Source organism: Artemia sp. Qi Xiang Cuo, chromosome 19 (assembly GCF_049724085.1).
Source record: "Artemia sp. Qi Xiang Cuo chromosome 19, ASM4972408v1, whole genome shotgun sequence".
NCBI lineage: Eukaryota > Metazoa > Arthropoda > Branchiopoda > Anostraca > Artemiidae > Artemia > Artemia sp. Qi Xiang Cuo.
In genome coordinates, this window is record NC_142812.1 from 35,249,523 (window position 1) to 35,275,520 (window position 25,998).

Genomic DNA, 25,998 nt, shown 5'->3' on the forward strand with positions numbered 1-25,998 from the left:
GGTTCGGCACAACTACTGATTAAATGAGATAATAATTCACAAGAAATTATATTAGATTTCTTAAATTGTTGCTGCTGTGATCAGTAGGTCCTTGTCGAAATATTTGCTTATTTCTTCTTCTTCATGGTTCGCCACTGGCTGACAAAATCCTCGTTTTTCACCCTTTTTGATTTTATTTTTCATTTTGTTAGTTTCTTTCCTCTCTGAGTTTCATTTGTTAAAATACCCGAAACCAGCAAAATTACTGAGCTTTTGTCTATATGCTAGGGCTATATAGCCTACATACACAAGAGATGGGGGAGGTCTGGAAAATAGATAGACTGTATGATGCTCTCATAATAAATTGAACACAAATTTTCAATGTTTAACGAAGTAAAAACTGTTTTTATTATGTGTTTATTTCAGAAGAGGGCATTAAGAAGACTGTGACCAAAACTGTTATGTCCTTTGCCAAATATTTGCATTTGATTCTTTCTTTCAAAAATTGTTGCTCAATTTTTAAATCTCTTGAATTGTCTATTAAAAGTGTTAATTACGATTTGGGGAACGATGTGATTGAGGATTTTCAAATGCTTTCCTGTAGTAGTTTAACAGAAAAATAAACTATAAGTCACTAGTTTATCAAATAATATCTTTTCTTTGCAAATCCAGCACAGAACTTTTACTGGATTTTTGGTTTGCTAAATTCGTCAGATTATCCAACCAATTATCTTAGTCCGAATGGAATACACAACGAAAATCCAACAACTCATCCAAGATAAAACAAGAATGCCGAGCTTTCGAGTTTCGGACGCGCTCCCTAGCTATTTTAATCTAAGAAGAAACTGAGCACAAAACGTGGTTAATCTAATAGAAAAAAGGAAAAAAATCTCCCCAATTAAAAGCATTTCCCCTCTCCTTGCCCAAGATTCTCCCTCCAAAAACTTAGGAATTTACCTTAAAATTACTCCCACTACCCCCTTTGAAATAGAAATGATCACTGCAATAAGAGTTGCAATTTTTAAATTGCTAAAATCAATGTTCTCTCTTAACATTAACCGTGATGGATCTCTGCTAATAGCTGTAGAAGATCAGAAATCAGCAGATACAATAATTAACCTTAAATCCCTTCTGAATACCCCAATTATTGCATCTAATTGGAACCCAAAACAATCACCAACAAAAATAGTAGTTTATAATGGTTCCCCAGAGATATCTACTCAGGAGTTAAAAGAAGGACGCTCAGATAGGGCTGGAAACACATTCCCAATTGAGGATGTTATCCAACTTGGTAAACCTAACTCTAATGGCATAGAAACTAGTACATCCTTCTTATTCAACCTAATGGATAAAATTGACGACCCAGAAAAATTATTCCTATTTGGGCAAATCAAACCACACAAGGAATACAAACCTAAGCCTATTCAGTGTCAGAAGTGTTTCAAACTGGGACACACGACAAACAAATGCAATGAAATTCTCCAAGAGTGTAGTAATTGTAAATCTTTCCATCCTAAAGAACTGACAACTTGCAACAACACTCAGCCTACATGCATCAATTGCAAAGGCCCAATTGAATCTACAAATAAATCATTATGCCCTGCATACAAGAAAAGAGCTCTAACACTCCAAATATCAACAGAGAAGGCCATCCCATACCCCTTTGCAGCAATGGAAGCAAATGCTGCCCAACAATACCAAATAAAGCCTGTAATGAGACCAACCAAAACCCCCAAATCAAATGCCCCCAATGCATCAAGCACCCCATATAAAACACCATCTTCTAAGCCCCCTAGCTCAAATCCATATCAGAAGGAATCACCAAGCCAACAAGCCTCCTTTTCCGGTGAGATGAGGCCAGCCTGGCCCTCCCTCCGAAGAAGAAACAAACCAGAAACACTACCAGGAATCAATCCCTTAACCAACAAACAGGATGCACTACCTAAAATGCAATCCCCAAATATATGCTTATTCATTCTAAACTGTAATGCAGTTCAGGCCATGAACATACATCAACTACAGAAAACAAAAATTATTGCAGAATTGGTAAAAATCTACATCCCAGATGATATGCTCATTCAAGCAAAAAAAGATCTTGCTTTACTTTTAACAAAGCTGAACATTGATACACAGTCATATGAAGAATAAATCAACAACACAACATTTATCAATACTCCAATGGAATGTAAGATCACTCACAGAAAATAAGCTAAATGAACTAATATCTTTTATGAATAATAATTCCATTGATATTGCTTGCCTCCAGGAAACTCATTTAACCCAAAATCAACAAATTAAGTCTCTGGGATTTACTATCCTGAGAAAGGATAGATAATCAGAGAGAAAAGGAGGTGGTGTAGCTCTATTAATTAATAATAAAATTCAATTTTGTGGCATCAACTTTCCAGATTTTGAAAATTATGTTGATGTAATTGGTATAAGTGTTTTGCTGAATATTTTAAAAACCTACATAATAAGCTTTAATAACCCTAATGGCCAAACTACAGATGCCAAGGATTTCTTTAATTATATAAATAATTCTAATATGTTAAAGAATATCATTATTTGTGGTGAATTCAATGCCCACAGCCTTTTGTGGGGGAATAAACCAGCAAATAAAGCTGGTAAATTTATTGAGCATATGACTTCAAATAAAAATGAATTAGCTGTTGCTACCCCTCCAAACCTGAATGCATATTTCAACCCCAAAAGTGGCAAATTCTCCACAATTGACCTACAAATTGTGTCTTTAAATTTTTTGAACAAAATTTACATAAATAAAATTGATACTCTATGTACAGACCACTTTGCTATAGTTTGCTTCCTAAATGAACCTGCTGAAACTGTATCTCATACCTCCAAATATATCAACACTAAAGCAAATTGGTCTATTTTCCAAAATAAGCTAAATGATGAAATTACAAGTTTCACCCAAAGTTCATGCATTTCTAACACAACAGTTGACACACAAGCTGAAGCGTTGACATCTTTACTAATAAATACAGCTAATCATGCTATCCCCAGGACAACACCTAAGAAAACAATTCCTAGACAAATTCCTAAAGCATGGTGGACAAATGAGTGCCTAAATAAATGGAGGATAAAAAAGGCAGCTAGGACAGAATTCATAAAAAAACCAACACCTACCACATATTTAAAAAAATTACAAGCAGAATCTAATCTAAAAAGGACTATAATAGATGCTAAATGTAAATACTGGAATAATTTTGCAAATAATATCTCCATAGAAACGCATGAGCCAATTATACATAAAGTCATAAGACACATATGTGGGAAAAAGACTTCTCCCAACCCACTCCTGTATGAGCTTATACATAATAATACCCATTATGACAATGATAATGAAAAGGCTAACCTATTTGCAACTCTTTTTGTTAATAAACTAACATCAAATAATCAAAGCAAACTATCCACAATTCCTATGAACCCTAGCTACCAACCACGCCCAAGATCTGAGTACATAACTAATCAATTTTCAATCCAGGAATTGAATAATGCAATACATCATATTAGGTCCAAAACTAGCAGAAGCTATGACAATATACACCCTACATGGATAAAGAATCTCACACCATCATAAAAACAAGAACTGATAAATTGTTATAATCACGCTTGGGCATCTTCTAGCTTCCCCAATATATGGATATGTTCATCCCTTCTACCACTCCTAAAGAAAAATAAACCAAAAGATAACCCTGAGTCTTATAGGCCCATAATGATTACACCTGTGATGGGGAAAATAATGGAGAAAATGATTTATCACAGACTACTCTGGTTTGTTGAAAAAAATAAAATGATCCCACACACTCAAACTGGATTCAGGAAATACCACTCCTCAACAGATGCTTTCATTTTGCTAACAAATGCAATAAATGAATCTTTCTAAAAAAAATAATATCCTAGTGGCAGCTTTCCTAGATTTTGAAGGAGTATATGACAATGTGAACCACCAAATCCTTTTAAATAAACTTGCAAACCTTGGAGTACCTCCTAAGCTAGTATCCTTTATTAAGTCCTTCATAGAAGTGCGAAGTGTCATTGTCTGTGTTGGTTCAGCCTCTTCACCCCAAAAGACAATATCCAAAGGCCTACCTCAAGGAGCAGTCCTCAGTTGCCTCCTATTTGCCCTATATCTCTGGGACATGAACCTACCCCACACGAATCTACAATATGCTGATGATCTGGTGCTATGGTCATCTGGCAACACCTTTCAGATAGCACAGTCAAATATGCAAAAGTTACTTTTCCAGTTTGAAAAATTCTCTCAACATTCAGATTTACCCATTGCACTCACCAAGTCAAAGATAATCCAATTTCACCGGAAGCGAAACTATGTTAATGGAAAACTAACTCTAAATAAAACAACTATTCCAGAAGATAATCATATTAATTACCTAGGTCTCATGCTTGACCAAAAACTTAATTTCCACCTCCACATTTCAAACACAATAAAAAAATGTTATAGAAAAGCAAATATACTAAAAAGACTTCTTTCCACACCCTGGGGTTGTAAGAAGAAAACCTTACTCCACTTTTATAAATCACATATAAGACCCCATATTGACTATGGGCTCATTGTCTATGGTGCATGTGCAAAGACCCAGATGCAAAAAATCAAAACAACACAAAATGATATAATACGTCTCATATTTGGTCTTAGGAAACCCACAAGCACCAAGTTTCTGCTTATGGAGAGTGGATTAACAACAAGACGGGAGAGACGTAGCTTTCTCTTGACAAAACATCTTAAAAAAATTGAATCAAATAGCTCACACACCATACATAATTGTTTAAGAAATCCAGCCATGTATAGAGGTATTGCAGATGAGTATGCCAATATTCAAAAGAAGTTCCCTGTACCAGCAAAGTCTATTGCACTTACTTTCCCTCAATCCCCTCCATGGAATTGGTCATTTCCCATAATAAATACTGAATTTTCAAATTGGAATAAAGAATTAACCCCCATTGCTTTTGTCCAGAAAAAATTTGCAGAACTTAATACAATTACCTATAATAATCCCTTCCACATATTTGTTGATGGGTCAAAAATGAATGAGAAGGTTGCAAGTGGTGTTTTCCTTCCTCACCTGAAAATTGCAATGGCTAAGAGATTATTTAATAATTTATCTATAATGTCTGCTGAGTTAAATGCCATAATCATGGCATTAGTACACCTTAACCAAAACCAATCTTTGATTGAAAATTCGAATAATATTATCATCTATTCCGACTCTTTATCAAGCCTTGAGTTGCTGGCCTCAGCTCCTCAATATAAGTTGGACATTGACACTTATCATTGTCACAGTATTATTGATAATCTTGCTTCAAGTGGCATAAAAACTTTCAGTACATTCCTAGCCATTCTGGCATAAGTGGTAATCATCAGGTTGATGAAATAGCAAAAAATGCTATAAATATTGACCAGCCAAGTGGGAGACCAATCCCAATTAGAGATATTTACCGATGGAGGCTATCAGATATTAATTTTAATAAGATTAATCCTATCCTTTCCCCCTTTCCCAATAAGTATCTTTCTAGAATTTATCATAGAATTCGTTCTGGAACAAATGGACTAAATTTCCTTGCATTCTCATATAAGCTTTCTAATTCAAGTGGTTCAATTCCCCTGTCCCCTCTTTGCAGGCATTGTAATATGAATAATGAAACAATTGACCATTGCCTATTTGAATGTAATATGCTGACGTCTGCACAACATACCTTGCTTTCTAAACTGTTAAAATACTTTAAACACCACAAAATCCCACTATTAGCCAAGAGCCTAGCCAACTATACCTGCACACAGAGCATAGAAATTGACATCTATCATCTTATATTTGAACTCCTAGAGTCGAAAGATCTGCTGAAAGATATCTGAATATATATAATAAATATGAGGCAATCAAGCCAGTAGCTCTGTAGCCCACAGAGTGAAGCAAAAGGAAAAGGGCTAAATAGTTTTACTGAAAAGCCCGCTTGCTGTTAAATAGAAGAAGAAGAAGAAAAATGAATGAGAATAGTTTTCATTGGCGAAATAGCAAAATTATTGCAGACTAGTTGTCAAAAAATCTAATAGGTGCGTACTGTTCTAGGTGTACCATTTTTATTACATCTAATATTCCGTAGAGAAATATTTTTCTGCTTTAATTAAGCCTAGGTTAAACTACTTGCTTCATCTGGATGGACAAGGAGATGGTAGGTTAGGCCTAGAAAGAATTACAACAACTTTTGTTGTCCATCTTTCAGGTTTGTTAGGAATTACTTTGAGGTGGGGTACTTGTTTATTTTACAGTATCAGTCTCTTATATGACCAGATCTAAGAAAGACAAAATAATTCTGGTAACAAGTCAACTTTAAAACATCCTAAATTACTTAAATAGGCTTAGGTGGTAAAACTCTAGATAACTCACTTTTTTTCTATCTTGGAAAGGGGTTAGGTTTTGAAAATGACTTTCAGAAACAGATCTATAGACTAAAGTATGTGCTGGGAAGGTACTCTGAACTAGGCATAGGCCCTATATGCAAACACCTGCTCAGACACACAGGCATACTGCCAGCAGTTTTTCAACCAATGAATCACTCTGCCTCTCTTTCTCTCTCTCTCTCTCTCTACCTGTACTCCTTCTGCTTATAGAGGACACTGATCTTTGATTATTTTAAAAATTGCTCTGCTATAAATATGAAACCTTGCAAAATTAGATCTTCTACTAAGCCTAGGCCTAAATAAAGTACAAGTAAAGTATTTTCAGCTTCACAACTTTGCTCAATTCCAATTCATGAGGTTTCAAAGATCTGCGAATAGGCCTACATTTCCTAAATTTAGAAAAAAGCATTAACATGGCTTAAAATTTTACTCAAACAATAGGAATTGCATTTTCAAACTACAACCAGAATAAAGGAAATATGCAAACTGAGACTAAGGTATAATGTTGTTTTGTCCAAATTCCAATAGACATAGACCTATTAAGTAAGCACATTTCTAAAGCTTAGTTTTTATTCTTTATTTTATTTTATCCTGATGGAGTTTTTATCAGACAATTTTATTCTCCATCTCAAGTGTTTTTATCCTTTAGTTTATTTATCCTGACAAAGTTTTATCAGACAACTTTATTTTGCTATTTATGACTTAAGAGACATCATATTTGGGCTTTGCCCACAAGAGCTATGTCTTGTTTTGTTAATTAAATGAATTTGAAAAAACTGAAAAAGTTGACTGGCAATGCTGACTAAATCCAAGGAGATAAAAAGGTATTTTGGACATTCACCAGTGAATGTTGACATTCATGAATTTTCAAACATTCACAGTAAAATATACAAAATTGTACATTGTGAGCACATAGTGCAAAAATTTATCTGGTTTAGACAATTATGAACTAAGTAGTAGCAGTAGAATTATTAGTAGTATTATTACTAGTAGCAGTTTTAGCAGTAGAAGTAGTAGGATGCAAATATTGTCTTTTGGCTAGTCCAACATCCCCCACAACAACCACTGTAAATTGGAACTTCACACACCAGGTTGTTCCTAAGAAATTGTTGATATGTCCTTTGTACAACCTGCATGCAGATGACGTGTTGTGATTCAATTCAACTGCACCCTCTATATTTCCTGAAAATTTCACCTTCATACACTTACCCATAACTTTAATAGTAGTCCCAGTAGTAGTAACAAGAGTAATAGTTTTAGGACTAGTAGTGGTATTACCAGCAATAGTACTAACACTAGTAGCAGCAGTAGTATTATAATATTGCCTTTGGTCAGTTGAACATCCCCCTCATCAAGCCCTGGAATTTTCAACTTAATACAACTAGCAATTGCTATGATATTGCTGATATGCTCTTTTGATAACCTGTATATGCATAGTGAATTTTAGTTTAGATGAGCTTTCCCCTAGAACACTTCATGAAATTTTGATCTTACTACTCTTAGCATTAGTAGAAGTTTCAATAGAAGTAGTAGTTGTAGTAGTAGCATTAGCCAAGTAGTGCCATGCACTTATTGCCTCTGGGTCAATTGACCTTCCCCTTTAAGGATTTGCTGAAAGTTTCAACTTAATTTTCTAATCCATTCCTGGGATATGCCATTTGGACAATCTGCATGCACTTAGTGTGCACTTACAGAAGAGGTGGTCATATACACTTTGGAGGAGGCTTATTTGATTGTAAATCAGAAGTTCTAGTTCCCTTTTTAAGAATAAAAAGGGATTAGAGGGAAACTACCCCCCCCCCCTTGCCCCTTTTTCCCCAAATATATCCGACCAAATTTTGAGATAACTATTATGTTCAAATTAGTATAAAGGTCAAATAACTACCTCTAGGGTTGATGAACCCCCCAGCCCCTGTTGCAAGGGCTGTTAGTTATGCAAGTTGCCCATTGTTAACTTATAAGGTCTTTTATCAGGAAAAGAGAACATGTTTGATCTTTGATCTCCAGAAAAGCTTTGAGTTTTACAGTGAACTTAAGAAATGTTGAAAGGGATGCCAAATACAATGTTCTTGCTGGTTGTGAAAAGGGAATATCAGCAATATCTAAGGAACGGCTGAGGGCATTAGTTTGAAACTTTCAAGGGATGTTGAAGAGAGGTTGTAAGGCATCCAGTCCCCCTCCTTCTTGCCCTTTTTATGTGCCCCCTTTTCTCAAAATTGGTTGAAATTTTGGAACTTTCATTTTATTAAAACTCATCAAAAGGTGTAGTAGCTATTTCCCCAGGGATGCCATACCCCCACAGTACCAGAACAAGGATTGTAAATTATGTAAAAGGAAAAAAGCTTTGATTCTGGTTATATCATGTTGAGGGGGACTTTCAGGACATGTTGGGGGAACGTTTTAAAGTGGTTAGAGGGCTGCAAGCACCTCTTATGCCTCTTTAGCTGCCCTCTCTCCAAAACGGTTGATCACAATTTTGAAATAGCCACCTTGTTCAAAATAGTCTACAGGTCAAAATAATTATGCCTATTGGAATAAAATGACCCTTGACAGATTTGGAGCAGAATGCTGAACACAATAAAAACATCTTATGTGTATGTTGGTTGTCAAAAGGGCGAATTGGCAATATCTTAGGAATGGTTAAGGGTATTAACTTAAAACCTACAGGGGATGTTGAAAAGTGATTGGAGGACTACAAGCCCTCCTTACCCTTTCTAGATGTTCCCCTCAATGTTGATCAAAATTTTGAAAAATGATTTTATTCAAAATTGGCAAAAGATCTAGTAGCTATGCCTTTGGAGATGCCCCCAAAGCCCCAGGGTAAGGATTGTAAATTATAAAATTTACCCTTTTTTAATTGCAAGACTTAGGAAAAGATGGAATGTTTGATTCTGATTGTGTTCAAAAAGGTTATGTGTATTAAGGCAAACTTTGGGGAATGTTGAGGGGTATGTTTAACCAAATCAAAAAATACTGTGTACATCCATTTTTTCAAAAAGGCATATTTGCAGTATCCCAAGAATGGCTGAAGTTATTGAGTTTAAACTTTCAAAGCATATTGGGTGGGGGTGCTGAAAAATGGTGTGAAAGCAACCAGCCCCCCTCCCATGCCCTTTTTAGCTACAATGTTTCCAAAGACATTTGATCAAAATTTTGGAATAGCCCTCTTGTTCAAAATAGTTGGAAAGTCAAATAACTATGCATCCAGGGATGAAAAAAAAAAAATCAACAGCCCCATTGGACAAGTGTTGTATATTATATAAGTTGCCCTTTGTTTATTTATATGGGATAAGTTTATCCAGAGTCTTTTAAAAGGCTAAGGGCATCATGGTAAAATCTTTAGGAAATATTGAAGGGGGTGTCAAACAAAATAAAACACACTATATGAAGGAGAGCTGTCAAAAGGGTACAATAGCAATATCTTAGGAATGGCTAAGGGTATTCAGTTGGAACTTCAAATTAATTGAGAGGGAAGCTGAATAAAGAACAGAGACATGAGATGTTCCTTTTTACAATGATTGAAAAGCTGTTTTATTCAAAATAATCATAAGGACTAATAGCTTTGCCTCTGCCAATCCCTTGCCCCCCCCCCAGGGCAAGGATTATAAATTATTTAATTTATCCATTTTCAACATACAGGATTTATCATTGGGAAAGAGGAGGGGGGTTGATTCTATGTGCATCCAAAAAGACTAAAGGTATTGTGGTGAAATTTCAGGGTATGTTGAGCTAAATCAAAATATATGCATCTGAATTATTAAAAAGGCATATCTGTAATACCTTAGGAATGGGGAAGGGTATTAACTTGAAAATTTTAGGGCTGCTACTATTACTACTGTGGGTGCAACAGTGACTACTTCCAGAGAATGTTAGGGAATGTTTAACAAAATCGGAACAAACTACGTGCATGCTGATTGTCAAAAGGACACATCAGTTATTGGGTCAGGAATGGCTGAGGGCATTAAGTTCAAACTTTCAGAGCATGTTCAACAGTGCTCAAACCTTCAGGGAACGCTTAGGCGATTTTAAACTAAATCAAAAGACATTATGTGCATCCAGGTTATCAACAGAGAATATCTTCAATATTTAAGGAGTGGCTAAGGGTCAGCATATGCAATCAAAAGATACTACATGCATCTCGGTTGTCAGAAGTTTGTATCTGAAATATCCCAGGAATAGCTAATGACATCTAGTTGAAACTTTCAGGGAATATGGAGTGGGTGTTGAAATAAATCAAAAGTTGCTAATTAGAACTATTAAATTAGAATTAAAATATTTTAATTTATACGCCAGAGACATGAAAAACTGGAGAAATATTCATAATATAAACCAAAACTGTGGCAATAAGAATTGACCAGAAATCAATTAAATAAAAAAAAACAGAAAAAGAAGTTTTTCAATAAAAATTAAAGAGCCATATTAAACTTAAAACCAACATAAATAAGTTCCTATAATAATTCAAACTCTAAACAACCAAAAATTACTGTTAAAGAATAAATAAAACTCGACACAAACAAAAATTTAAATAAACAATTATAGAAAACAGACAGATAGCAAGTACTAATATAGATGAATAAATAACTCTTAAAACAAATAAGAATTAAATTGAATGTTTGAAGTCAAACTTAAAACAAACAAAAATTGCCACAAACAGGAGTGTGGCTACTGTTTTTTTCTCCCTTCTCCAACAGTAAAAGTCTAAAGCTTGTTGTGTCATTTGCGCTTTACTGAAAACAATATATATTACCAGTATTTTCTTTTATATTTATAACATTGACAAATCAAAATAGAAATTGCAGTGAAATAAAATTTTGAATTGCCGAGTATCTAAGATTTATTATCATAAATCAAATATTGAGTTTATTTTTATTAGATCCAGTTGTCTTGATTATTATAGTGATTTTATGTTTATATTTCGTCGATGTTTTGAAAAACAAAAGCATAGTGTTGAAGGTAAATTTAGTTTTCAATAAAACACAAATGATGCAACAAGCTTTAGAGTTTTATGGTTATGAAAGAGAGAAAAGGTCAGTAGCCAAACTACTTTTTGTAATAATTTTTGTTTGTTTTAAGTTTGACTTGAACATTCAATTTAACTTTTACTTGTTTTAAGGTTTATTTATTCATCTATATTAGTACTTGCTATCAGTCTGTTTTCTATAATCATTTATTTAAATTTCTGTTTGTTTTAAGTTTCATTTATTCTTTAATAGTAATTGTTGGTTGTTTTGAGTTTGTGTTATAGCAATTTGTTTCTGCTGGTCTTAAGTTTAATATGGCTCTTTACTTTTCTTTGAAAAGTTTCTTTTTCTGTAAGTTTGTTTTTAATTAATCCTAAGAAATGGCAACAGTCTTTTTAGTCATCAAATTTATTTCATATTAAAGACAAAAACTGATGCTACCAATGCTAAAACATCTTAATTTAAGTAATAAAAGATCACAAGAAGAAACTATTGAAATGACAACCAAAGGATTCTTGTTGCTATTCTTTTTTTTACATAAAATGTTGATTACTTTACTACTTTCAGTAAACTGAGCAAGCAAGAGCATGAACCTTGATGCACTTGGCAATGGTGTTTTGAAAGATCAACAGTTGCAGGGTTTTATTGAAGCTGAAACTCAAAAGCAAAGATTTAATGTAAGTTTGAGTGTAATGTGTGGTTTTGAAATACCTTACCTTGACCCAAAATGCTGTTGGAAATACATCAAAAAGTGCAAGATCAAAAAAATATAGTTTTTTTTAAAGGGCTTGATTTGTTTCATGTGATTAGCTAGGTTACTTGTCATTGTTTTTTTTAAGCACACTAATGATGTTGCAGGTCGGAAGGTCCTGTACAATGATATATGATTGATAGGTATCTTGATTGCAAGCACCTAGTATTCTCGGGAAAAAAAACAGGATAATTAAAGATAACTCCATATAATTTTTATGGGCTTCTATTCTACCCTACGATTCACAGTATTGAGCATTACCTACTATGAATATTGTTATTTGGGGTTATTTAAATAGTTTTCATTGATGCATGAATGGACATGCGTTTTTAGTTTTTTTGAAGAGCTTTTATACTTTTGTCCGCTGCATACTGCAATATTCCATTTTGCCAACTAATTTGAGGCATAAACTTTTGAAATAAGAAGTACTGGCATAGTATAACAAAAATTGAATATCCTATTGAACATAAATTCTTAAAACTTTTGTGCTTGAAAAATTCAATAGATGGTACTGTAGAAATATGCAAGAGTGTTACATGATAGTAATTTTGTAAATCATATGAAGGAAGGGATATGTATTTTGCAATGTGAAAAAATAGCATAATGTCCAGGGGATGACTCATCTTTTAAGAAGTGTTTTTTTTTTTGTAAATTGGTGTGAAAACTAGTGTGGTAGTTCAAAACTCTACATTTTCCCATCCATTTTGCTGGTTAGAGCTTTCCCTTTAATAATGTGTATAAATGCATTGTTGCAATCTGTTTTTTTTAGTTTGAGAAGGTAAGTATCAACTTCCTTTTTTCATTCTGCAGCACTGGGAGAGATACTACTACTACTCTCAGTGTAGTATTAAGTTGCCTGAGGCCAGCACAGTTGCACTGGCTCATTCACCCCAATCTATTCAAAGCTCTCTACCCTTTCCCATGTAGTTCCAATTTCCTTTTGTACAAAGTCTTTTGACCCCATTCAGGGACGACCTGCTTTTCGATTGGCCCCATATACTCAGATAGGCGGTCAAAAAGCACAATCTTTGGTAATGTGTTATCCTTCATTTGTAAAAATGGCCAATAAATAAGGACTCGTTCATACGTTTTAAGTGCACATGAAACTGATTAGAACAATATGATCTAAAAATTTGCAATTTCATGCAACACCTCTGTCTGGTGACTTTCCAAAGTGGCTTTCTGTTGCACTTCTGTAGATTATAAGAATGAGTTTCCAGTATATCATTATTACTTCTTTGAAACCTAGTTTAATACTGACTCATAATAATCTTAAATCTTAATAATCTTGACTTTCGCAGATAGAATATAATTTCCTCTTTTGATTTCTTTTTTCTTTAAGATTTTATAGAAATTTGACCAGTTTGTATGCTGTGAAATTCAATACGTTTTCTATTCTTTCTTCTGTATTTTTTTTTATTATTATTTGCCAGGACAAGATGTCAGTTTTCAAAAAGCTTTCCAGGAAAAGCTTCAATTAAGCGCTGACTACATACAGGGTAAATACCCCACGGGTGGTATGTTCCTGCTTGGTGACGCTAACGAACTACGACCAGAGTCTTTGGAAGCAGGGTTCGGTCTAAAACAGTTAGTTAACTGCCCAACAACAAAAAGGGAAGCGGCTGTTGGCCGCATAGCTACTAACATGTCTTAGTTCTATAGGAAACCCACACCAGGCCCCCCAATAGGAGGAAGCTACCACTTCAACCTTGAGCTCCACTCTACAAGCAAAGTCCGGGTCACGCACACCATAGAAACAATTACGAGTCGGCCAATCACAAATGGCGGATTGTTTGGTTTTGAAAATTGGCTCACAACTGAAAACTGGGACGGCATAAATTGTACAGCTAATGCTGATGAAATGGCCACTGCTTTTCATGACAAACTTCTCGGCAAGTACCATTTATATTTCCCTGCAAAAGTTAACAAACGTCTTTCAGCAGACCGTCCATACCTTACAATAGAAATCCAAGCACTTAGTAGGAAAATGAAACAACTTTTCAGAAAAAAAAAGACAAAGAAGCAACTACCCTGAAGAATAAAATCAGAGGAATGAACCCATCAGGCAGCAGCAATGTGCTACCAAAAGAAAGTATCTCATTTATTGGATTCTCAGCCTGGACAGTGGTACAAAAGGATCAAGCAAATGACAGGTAAAAAGCAGACTGGACTGGATTTTGGCTATGATTAGCCAGACAAAGAAACTGCAGATCGCCTAAACACTCACCTGGCAGCGATTGTTCAGACTTCCACCATTAAACTCGAAGGATTTTCCGCATCTATCTCCAGATTTTATGGATTTCCTAATCATCACGGAATCCCAAGTTTGCCTCAAATTGAAGAAACTGAAGAGCACCAGCATTACACCACTTGATATTCCTGTTGACCTCAATGAAACTTTTCCTGAATTGTCAGTGCTCTGTTAACTTTAAAATTCAACAAGATTACAATATCTGGCCAGTACCCACAAAACTGGAAAAAGGGATTTATAATCCCTATTCTCAAAAAAGAAGCCGCCTGTGATTTTGCTGGTGTGCGGTATGATGACCTCTATTTTTAGCAAGATCTGTGAAAGTTTCATCACTGGGGGGCTGAAAGTTTTTTTTCGGTTTAAAATTGACCCTCAACAATTTGCTAATATTCCCAAAAGTTCGACAAGTTTGCTTGATAAGATTTTAAAGCATCTAGATGAGCTGGAACGCTGGGTCAACCTTATCCCGATTGGCCTAAAGAAAGCATTCGATTCGATCTGCCATAGAACCCTTACCCGCTAGCATTGAAAATTATTAATGTTGATGCATATTTGATAAGAATAGTTACAAATTTTCTTCAGGTAGAAGTAAAAAACAGTAAAAGTCAGCCTATTCTGATTCCCAGCCAATCTACTGTGGAGTTCCCCAGGGAATAATTTTAAGCCCTCTCCTTTTTGGTTATGGTAAATGAGTTTGTAAATGATGATTCGGATTGCTTGCTTCAGGTAGAAGTAAAAAAAACAGTAAAAGTCAGCATAATGTGATCCCCAGCCAATCTACTGTGGAGTTCCCCAGGGAATAATTTTAGGCCCTCTCCTTTTTGGTTATGGTAAATGAGTTTGTAAATGATGATTCGGATCGCTTTAAGTTTGCTGATGATTTATCCGTACTGGAGCTGGGTGAAAAGAATGTTTCAGGCAAGGCAGATAGAATAATGGTGGGTTTATCACCGCAAGCTGAGGAGGGCAAAATGATCGTCAATCGCGAAAAATCGCTCGTATTAACTTTTTGTTTTCTGAGGGACAACTCATCTCTTGCTTTACAGAATCTTTCATGTTACAGCATCATGGATATCAAACTCCTAGGAATATATGTCACAGATGACCTGAAGTGGGAAAAACAGACACAGGAGATGATCAAACAGGCAAAGCTGGGTATCCTTTCTTTAAAGTTCCTTGCTTGTCGTGGTGACCCAAAGCCCCACTTATTGCTTATTTTCCCTACATTTATCAGACCGCTGGTAGAATGTGTTGTCCCGTTTGGCATTACGACCTGACTTCGGATCAGAAGGACCGCCTGGAAAGTATCCAATACCGAGCTCAGCTGGTAGTTTCTAAATCTCCCAAAGTCACCTATTGCTCCCTTTTAAAACAAATTTCCCTTACAACTCTTTCGGCAAGTGGTGTTGAATTGTATTTCAAATTTGATGTCGGTATTTTGGTAAATTTGCGGCTTCATGAAATCCTCATCCCCTGTGCATCTACCTTCGCGCCAACGGACCCCGCGACAAGTAGCTGAACCAGTACCTAAAATTCAGCCGGTACCAGCGCGACAAACGAGTTACGCAAATAGTTTTGTTCCATCATTTGTCAAGATTTTTAATACTGCACTCACTCGTCAGTAATTGTACATAATTATTTGGTTTAGCTCATTATTCGTTTTATTCGTTGTTAACTTTAAAGGTTTTTAAGGTTTTTTTCTTTAATTTAAACTTGGGAGTTATTTTATTTATTTTTTACAGATAGTTGGATATTTCCATGTCTTAGGTTTTAGCTTGACTCTGTTTTTGATAGTCAACATTTAAATGTGTTTGACGATGGCTATGGCTGTGATTTTATATTTTTAATGCCTTATCTTTTATTATGACAAGAACTGCCACGGATCGGCATGACCTTGTAGGCGTTTGACAATAAAATCATTCGAGTTGAGTTAATATCTTGAAGGGAATGCAATCTAAAAAAAAAAATCTCAATCTTCCCTGTGCGATCAAAGTGTGTAAAACTAAAACGTTAACACCAGACATTTGAGATGGAAAAATGGCGCCTTATTCCAATCTCCTTGGGAGGTTTTATGTTTAATTTCTAAAGTCATCAATACGAACATTTTATTTATTGTTAATTTGTTTTTATTCCCCAGCTCTTAGCTCCGTCTTTTCTATGATACTTGAGTCTTTTGTGGCTCTGTCTGGCCAATTTTTTCTTCACGGGTTGTCTTGTTGGTATGGTTAAGAAGAACAGTGTCGAGTACTTCATTTTTCTGTTTCTCTACCAACTCTCGAATCTGCATATGTTGATTCATTTCCGATCAGCGTTTTAAATCCTGTTCAGCTTGTGCAAAAGAAAATCGATACGAGTTTGCGCCTGTAAACTTTTTTTTTGGGGGGGGGGAGTCACACAAAACGTTAGAATGTGACGTCATAAAAAAAAAGTGAATTCACTTTTTGGGGCATTACTACTTCTAGTAAAGAAAAAAGACTGGACTCGGTAAAGTAATGGTTAAAAACGAATCCCATTCCCAAATATTATATTTTGATGTCGCCCTTTACTTTAGTTTTATTTACTGTTTGCCTTTCAAAACATATGAACTGGAAATTTTATTATTTAAAATAACCGCAGATTATTTTCAGAATAACTGCTTTCATTCTGGAAGCGATTTTTTTGTTAAAAAAAGTGTTTTTTTTTTTAAAAAATGGCGTTACATAATGGTGCATAATGATGTTAATTCTTACTTTCTTTTTTCAGGCAAATGTGCATCAGTTAACTGATCAATGTTGGGATGCCTGTATGGATAAACCGAGTACGAAATTAGATTCTCGAACCCAGAACTGTATAACTTACTGTGTTGATAGATTTTTAGATGCAACTAACTTTATTGTAAACCGAATGGAAAAATCTGCTGGTATTTCTGGATTGGCAGAACTAGAGTAGATATGTCAGGAATTTGGGGTTTTGTTAAGAGACATAAACGTAAATTTATAATTACTAGTGCTGTACTTGGAGGTGGGACTTTAGTTGCAAGATATGCAGTGAACAAGTTTGAAGAATGGGAGAAACGTCATTTAAAGCAACTTTTAGCCAAAGAAAAGAAGCAACAGTATTTTACAAACATTTATCAATCTTGTTTGACAACGTGTAGGAACCTTACGCCGAAAATAAAACGTGCTATAGATAAACTACTTGACGTAGACGGCATTACTTTAACTTTAAAGAATAATCCACCTAATAAGGTTGAACTTTGGGAATATTTAACGCTACTGACTTTCACAAAAAATATTACATTTCTAGTTTCAAGTGTCCTTCTAGCTGTATTGATCCATGTACAACTAGGGATCATTGGTGGTTATTTGTATCGGGCACAAGTGGAGGATGACAGTGCTAGTATCATTGATTCATCTGTTCAAGAACAGTATCTTCTTGCGTGTGATCATTTTATAAACCAAGGATTAGAAGAGCTAGTGGCTTATATTCAACCAATTGTAAAATCTGTTATTCAGAGTATTCCTTTGACAAAATCAGTATCTACCTTTGATTTACAAGTATTTCTTAATGACATTGAACGAGTTATTGTCAGCGATTTTAAACAGGCCCCGAAGATTTATATTCGAACTATGATTGCTTCCGAAGTCAACAGTATGAATAACAATGGCTCTTTTGATGGAAGCTGGAATGACGCCATTTTGAACCGAATGAATACAGAAACTTCTGAGCTACTTGAGACTAATGAGGCTTCGACTATTATCTCGGAAATACTGCATATGAGTTGGGATTTTCTACTGGATGCTTGTGAGGAAAACTTTAGTGTAGTTGATAATAAACTTCCTTTGGTTAAAGTTGTGCCGATTCTAAATGGGTTTTTTGTTGGAAATGTTTCTTGCAATTGGATGGATAAGGTGTGTAAACAAATGCACCTATCTACATTTATGGGCAATGTTTATGAATCATTTTGTGCATAATTTTCTTCAGTAAATCCTAAATTGTGCCTCTCCGTAGTATTTTGTTTCCATGTAGCAGCAAAAATTGTCTAAGCTATGTAGGATTTTTTTCCATTTTACAAGGTCTCGAGTAAAAAAAAAAAAATTGTATGAACCTTTACTCAGTCGTGTCAAACCAAAACATATTCCGTGCAAAACTACAAGATTTCTTACGATTTCAGTTTGAAGTTACTAGGCTACTTACTTAAAATTGAAGTTACTAGGTCACTGACTTATGTCCCATCCATCACTGGACGTATTATGACCACAATTTTTGAAGACATTGACCAGGAGTCTATGCGATGACCTGCTTAGTGCTATTTTGGATAGCTGTAAAATGTATTAGCGTTCGAAGTTTTCAATCTAACACTTCTATGGTCTTTCTCTTGACTCTTGTCCATCTATCATTCCTTTGAGTTTGATTTTGAGGAACAATTGAGTGATTCTTTTGACAAGCTCCATCCTTTGCAGTTGTTGCCGTTTAATTTTTTTTGGCAGGATTGTGTTATACACACATGTACATGTGTGTACATGAGATTTCAATCGTCTCTGCTCCTCTTCGCTTGTCTCGCGATCCCTGTAATTGATAGTTGAAAGGCAGCAGAGGTACCTTATCTCGAACACGAGATGGTAGCCATCAGTTGTGTCATCAATCGAAAAAGCTAGGTTGAATTCATAGCTATATGTCTGAATCAAAACTTGTTTTTTGGAGGGAAAGTGTTTTGATTTTGGAGGATCAACCTCTCCTGCTCCCTATCTGTATTCAATGCATCCCCAAATGGTTTGGGAATCACTGGTTTGAATAATGAAGAAGCAATATAAATACTTTAAGCCTTTTTAAACTAAGCAGAATCTTTAAAATTCAGCCAAGGAGGCACTAAGTATTAAACTTATTTCATTAAATTGAATGTTACAGATATTGTAGCTTAACTCACATCTTGATGTACTACTGTTGTTTTCATTATCAATTATCAATTTGTTTTATTCTGAAGAATCCTGTTCTAGTTTTATGTATTGTTGTGCGATCGAGAAACAGCAGAAAATACAAAAAAAGAGGAAGTGACAGCAGCAAGATTAAAATACAAAAAAAACTCGAAATATTCAAGTAAGAACACCAATAGAACAATTTAGGTTAACGCTGATTGGGATAGAATTACGAAGGAAAACGTTTTTATTTGAACCTTTCAGCTAAGAATCATGGGCAGCGCAATAGCGGTGCCTCAGTAAAGAACGATGTTGGCACAATGTATTTTTTTTTTCCATATCCGGGCACTTCGTATCGAAGGAGTTGTCGCAGAAACTTCGGAAAGGGCTCATTTGATTGGAAATTTGAGTGGCTAGTGCCCTTTTTAATAGTCAAAAGTGATTGGAAGGCAACTAGCCCCCCCCCCACGCGCATCATTCCCCCAAACTCATCCAATTAAAAATTTTGAGATAGTCATTTTGTTCAGCATAGTTGATTTCCAGATAGAAATTATGTTTATGAGGAGGACACTCCCCGACGGCCTTCAGGGCAAGGGTTGTAAGTTATGCCCTGAGGGCATATAAGATTTTTATAAAAGGCGTTGTTGTAGAAACTTCAAAAAAGGCTCATTCGATTGGAAATTCAAAGGGCTAGTGCCTTTTTTAATAGTCGAAAGTGATTGGAAGGCAACTAACCCCCCTTCCACGTCCACCATTTCCCCAAACACATCCAATAAAAATTTTGAGATCTCCAATTTGTTAAGCGTAGTTGATTTCCACATAGAAATTATGTTTTTGAGGAGGACACTCCCCCACAAACTTCAGGGTAAGGGTTGTAAGTTATGCCCTGGGGGCATATAAGGTTGTTATAGATGGTGTTGTAGAAACTTCAAAAAAGGCTCATTCGACTGGAAATTCAAAGGGCTAGTGCCCTTTTTAATGGTTGAAAGTGATTGGAGGGCAACTAACCCCCCTCTCACGCCCACCTTTTCCCCAAACACCTCCAAACAAAATTATCATATATCTATTTTGTTCAACGTAGTTTAAAGTTCTGGAAATTAGGTCTTTCAGGATGACAACCCCCCAACAGCCTTCTGGGCAAGGGTTGTAAGTTATGCCCTGGGGGCATATAAGGTTTTATAGAACGTGTTGTAGAAATTTCAAAAAGGGCTCATTCGATTGGAAATTGAAATGGCTAGTGCCCTTTTTAATAGTCGAAAGTAATCGGAAGGCAACTAACACCCCTTTCACGCCCACCATTTCCCCAAACATCCAATCAAAATTTTGAGATAGGCATTTTGTTCACGCAGTTTAAACTTCAGGAAATCATACATTTGAGCAGGACACTCCTCCCACAGTCTTCAGGGCAAGGGTTATAAGTTATAACCTGGGGGCATATAAGGTTTTTATTGAAATCTTTGTCGTAGAAACTTCGAAAAGGGCTCATTCGATTGGAAGTTCAAAGGGCTAGTGCCCTTTTTAATAGTCGAAAGTAATTTGAGGACAACTCACCCCCTCTCACCCAAACCTATTTCCCAAAAACATACACTCAACTGTTTTAGATCGCCATTCTTTTTTACGCAGTTGAAAGTTCAGGAAATTATAAATTTGAGCAGGAAACTTTCGCCACAGTCTTCAGGGCAAGGGTTATAAGTTATGACCCAGGAGCATGTAAGTTTCTATTGAGATCTTTGTCGTAGAAACTTGAAAAAGAGCTCTTTTGATTGGAGATTCAAAGGGCTAGTGCCCTTTTTAATAGTCGAAAGTGATTTGAGGGCAACTAACCCCCCTTTCACGCCCACCTTTTCCCCAAACACATCCAATCAAAAATTTTTGATAGCCATTTTATTCAACGTAGTTGAAAGTTTCGGAAATTAGGTCTTTAAGGATGACAACCCCACAACCCTCAGGGCAAGGGTTGTAAGTTATGCCCTGGGGGCATGTAAGGTTATTATAGAAAGCGATGCTGTAAAAACATCAAAACGGGCTCATTCAATTGGAAATTGAAGGGGCTAGTGCCCTTTTAATAGTCGAAAGTGATTAAAGGGCAACTAACCCCCCTCTCACGCCCACCATTTCTCCAAACATCCAATCAAAATTTTGAGATATACAATTTGTTCAACATACTTGAAAGTTCTGAAAATTAGATCTTATAGGATGATAACCCCCTGAGACCTTCAGCTAAAGGGCTGTAAGTTATGACCATGGGACATATAGGGTATACATATAAAGTTATGGCAAATATTTCGGAAAGGACTTATTTGATTGGAAATTGAAATTGCCCTTTTTTATAGTCGAAAGTGAGTGGAGAGTAATTGATACCCCTCCCACGCCCACCATTTCCCCAAACACATTCAATCAAAGCTTAGAGATAGCCATTTTGTTCAACGTAGTTTAAAGTTCTGAAAATTATGTATTTAAGGATGATAAATCCCCCAGAGCCCCGAGGGCTAAGGTTGTAAGCTATGCCCTGGGGGCATATAAGGTTTTTATAGTTAGAGTTGTCGTAAAAACTTCAAAAGGGGCTCATTCAATTAGGAATTGAGAGGGCTAGTGCCCTTTTTAATAGTCTAAAGTGATTAGAGGGTAACTAGCCACCCTCCCACACGCACCATTCTCCTAAACACATCCAATGAAAATTTTCAGATGGCCATTGTGTTCAACGTAGTAGAAATTTCTTGAAATTAGGTCTTTGAGTGTGACAACCCCCCCCCCCCCAGCCCTCAGGGCAACGGTTTTAAGTTATGCCCCGGGGGTATATAAGGTTTTTATTGAAAGCGTTGTCGTAGAAACTTCAAAAGGGCTTATTTGATTGGACATTGAAAGGGCTAGTGCCTTTTTTAATTGTTGAAAGTGATGGGAGAGCGACTAACCATTTTCCCGAACACTTCGAATCAAAATTTTGAGATAGCCATTTTGTTTAACGTAGTTGAAAGTTCTGGAAATTATGTCTTAGAGGATGACAACCACTCTCACAGCCCTTAGGGTAAGGGTTGTAATTTATGCCCTGGGGGATACTAGGTGTTTATAGAAAGCGTTGTCGTAGAAACTCAAAAAGGTCTAATTCGATTGGACATTGAAAGGCCTAGTGCCCTTTTTAATAGTCGAAAGTAATCGGAAGGCTTGAAATTTTTATAGTAAAGATCGATGTGGGTATAATGTATGATTTTTTTTTTTTGTCGTTGTTGTTGTTTAGACCAGGGCACTTCGTATCGAAGGAGTTGTCGTAGGAACTTCGAAAAGGGCTCATTTGATTGAAAATAGAAAGGGCTGATTTCCTTTTTAATAATCGAAAGGGATTGGAGGGCAACTAATAACCCTACCACGCCCACCCTCCCATTTGCCTTTATGTTTAAAGACTAAATGTTGCTTTAAGATTAAATCAAAACGCACTGTGTTAATGCTAATTCCCAATAAGGTATCTCAGCAGTACCCCAGGAGCGATTGAGGGCATTATGTTCAAACTGTCGGGGCTACTTCTGCTCTTAAATTTTAACCAAGTCAAAATAGCGTAAGTGTATCCAACCTATCAAAGAAAGTAAGCAGATTTTTTTAAGAATGGCATCAAGTTTTCCATTTTAGGTCGACTAGAGGAGGTATGAAACGAAACTAAACACTACTATTTGTGTCCAGATTTTTAAAAGGGTGTATGTTGTTAAAAATTGCTGAAAATTTTTTTCCGGCATACAAATAGCAGACCAAACTATAAAGTCTTAAAAAAACGAAAAGGTTGAGAGTATTTTTTTCTTCTTGCCTGAAAAGACTATGTCAATATAAAATGAACAGAAATTAATTAAAAAAAATTTTTTCCACAAAATAAGTTTTTCAAAGAAAAGTAAAGAACTCCATTAAACAAAAAATGAGCAAAAATAAAATCAAATAATCTACCAAGCGTGAAACTACCGCAAATCAACAATGATAAATAAATGAAACCCAAAACGGACAGATATTACACTAAATAACCGAGTCAAACTCACAACGAGCAGAAACTAACACAAGTTTGGCTCAAAACCCCAATGTGCCTTCCCAAGGCCAGAATATAATTTGCGATGTACTGAAAAAAATACAAATGAATGTGCATTGTCAGTTTAATATACATATACTGATATTTAGTAATCAAAATGTTAATATTATTTGATTTATTAAAGTTATAAAAGTAAGAACATTTATATTTTTTTTAGCGCACAATTAATTAATTAATTTCATACTAAGAGCGCACAATGTAATTGTCAATGGGCTGATGATTATTCTACTTTAATGTTCTTAGAGAAACCCTAGATTAAAAAGAAACCGTCTCATACATAGTTGCTCTGATACTAGGCTTTGTCAAAAAGGGGACATTTAGTCGCTTCGCACTCTCCAACAATCGATCCAATAAGGAAAAATACATTTATTTTTTTTGCCTCTTTTCGAATATAAGCAGTTCTACACCTCAAAGGAGCGTCTTAACTTATAAGGGTTAAACTTATTTGATTTAATTAAGTATTAATTTAGTTAACACGGACAATGAAATACCAGAACTGTTATGCATAGTATAACTTTGTCTCTTTGAAGTAATCAGTTGAAAGAAACAACGACTTCTATACAGTATAAGTCAGGTTTCTGAAGCAGGTAACAAGGTTGAAATCCCCTTAAAAATACAAATGTAAAAAATGTGAGCTATTCTTGACATTCTAGTGCATACCGCTTTAGGATAGGATTTTAAGTATGCAGACTGATCAATTTTTTATCTTGCTTATTTTCATATGGGAGTATGCAGGCACATCTGCCAGAGGCTCTTTTGAGCCTAACCTCTCGCAAAATGTCCAAAATCTTCTAATTAACTATATTCCATGTTAAATTAGTCTCTTGTCTGGGTTTTTAAAGAGATCGCTCCATCAGAAACAAATTTCCGTTCATGTTTCTCGTGCTATGTAAATGTTCCCATAAAAAAAAATAACTGCACTGTCTGAAGAAGCAGGAGATAAGTAGATTAAGTTCTGTATTGTTCTGCTTTCTTTAGTTTGTAGTTAAAAATTTGAAGCTGTCAAAACTATTTTTTTAAAAGAGTTGTAGGCTCAATTAATAAATCTATCTTAAATCCTAACAGAAATTTGACAACCCTTAAAATGACACTGACTCTGCTCTTTACGCTACGAAAGTGCACATATGCATAAAATTTTGATGGTCTGAACAGGGTTATCATCACTAAAAAAGAAGAAGCAATTAATTATACACAAAGTAAGAACGTTAGCTGATCTTTAATCAGAGAAATGTGAGACTTACCCAATTCCTGATAAGTAAATTTGCATAATAAGTGGAAACCTAATTCTAAGAATAAAACCTGACGACACAACCATTTCTGAAATCGGCAAATTTGCCTCGATTTCGATTCTAGAAACATTCCTGATTTTCCCTGTTCCGAAAAATCGTCCCACCACTAGTTTCTACTACTGGAGCTGGCCAAAACGCAGAGAAATATTTTACGTAAAAATGATTTCTCCGACAAAAAACGCTACATACCTCGATTTTGTAGTCGACGAGCCACATAACATTTAGTGTGCTGGCACTAATCCACGGAAAAGCCTTGGCGAATAATACAGCTAAAATAGTAGCACATACGGAGGACGTGTAATTTTTCATTAACATTTTCTCATTTATGAGAAATTTTTTTTTTTAATAATTGTTTTTTAATTACGTGGGAACATGGCAAGTACTAAAAGCGGGATGAATGTCATTTACCCCCTCCGGGGCAGTGAAAATGCATAAAAGGGCTAAAACTTGATTGCATAAAATTGCTAAATGTATAAAGGGCAAAAGATGAAATTTTTCTAAAAAAAAAGTATGCTTTTGGTCTCCGCCACCTTGAATGAACTACTCAAGGTTCTCCAATCATAGAAAAAAAAATGTGACGTTATTGAGTAGTCCAGGGATTTCTTTAAAGCTACTATTATTTTACCACTAGAACAAAACTAATGAAAATAAAAAGAGCAATACAATTTTGCACTAAAGTCAATGCAACACAGTGCATTACTTGGACGATTGTCTTTCGTTAAATTTTTGGCTATCTGGTTACACCAAAAGTTTCTCAAGCTTTGGAATACTTGTTCCCATGATGTAAAATACAAATGACACAATAAAGATGCTCGCCAAAAAACGTACAAATTTCATGAGAACATCTCAATCGACAATAAGTTCGGACAGTCTAGTAAAAAACGAAATAGAATCCCAAACAGACTTGGAAAAAAACACGTATGCCTTTTACCGAAAGACAATGGACAAAGTTATTGAGAAACTCAAACCAGTGGCACAAAAAATGGGACTAGAAATGAGCGATCTACAAGAACTGCTTGTTCTCTGGGATTTCACACTAGATGAGAAAATGAGGAATAAAAGAAATGAAGGCGAGAAAGAAAAGGATGATAACAAAATGAAAAAAAAGCGCGTTACAAAGAAGAAGACTCGTAAAGGAAGGTCAAGTGACTGCATTTTAAATGAAAATGATGATTATTCTGATGACCAGGACACTCAGAATTTTCGGTTTGACGATTCTGAAACCGAGGATTCTATCTTATGCCATGCAAAATCCAAAAATATGATAAACCATAGGAAAGGCAAATGGACTTTTTCTCTGTATAACATCGTATTGCGTTTGGATGGCCACGATTTTGTATTTAAAACAGCTGGGGGAACTGCTGAGT

At 35.5% G+C, this 25,998-nt stretch overlaps 2 protein-coding genes across 3 annotated transcripts in view; both read left to right on the plus strand.

Moving 5' to 3' along the window:
• Positions 1–17,312, plus strand: part of LOC148940778 (mitochondrial import inner membrane translocase subunit Tim8 A-like) — a 32,335-nt gene extending 15,023 nt beyond the window's left edge. Inside the window, exons 1-3 of one of the 2 annotated variants that reach the window (XM_089105636.1) lie at positions 5,924–6,073; positions 11,950–12,059; positions 17,127–17,312. In XM_089105636.1, the coding sequence (XP_088961762.1) occupies positions 11,970–12,059; positions 17,127–17,312 (276 nt within the window). In that variant the 5' untranslated portion in view covers positions 5,924–6,073; positions 11,950–11,969. Of the gene's footprint in view, positions 1–5,923; positions 6,074–11,949; positions 12,060–17,126 lie in introns of those variants that run through there. The other variant, XM_089105637.1, reaches the window with a different exon arrangement.
• A 2-nt stretch (positions 17,313–17,314) lies between these two features.
• Positions 17,315–18,363, plus strand: Pex3 (peroxisomal biogenesis factor 3). The gene has a single exon (XM_089105635.1). It carries the CDS (start codon positions 17,315–17,317, stop codon positions 18,335–18,337), a length of 1,023 nt encoding a protein of 340 aa, XP_088961761.1. The 3' UTR covers positions 18,338–18,363.
• The last annotated feature ends 7,635 nt before the right edge of the window (positions 18,364–25,998 follow it).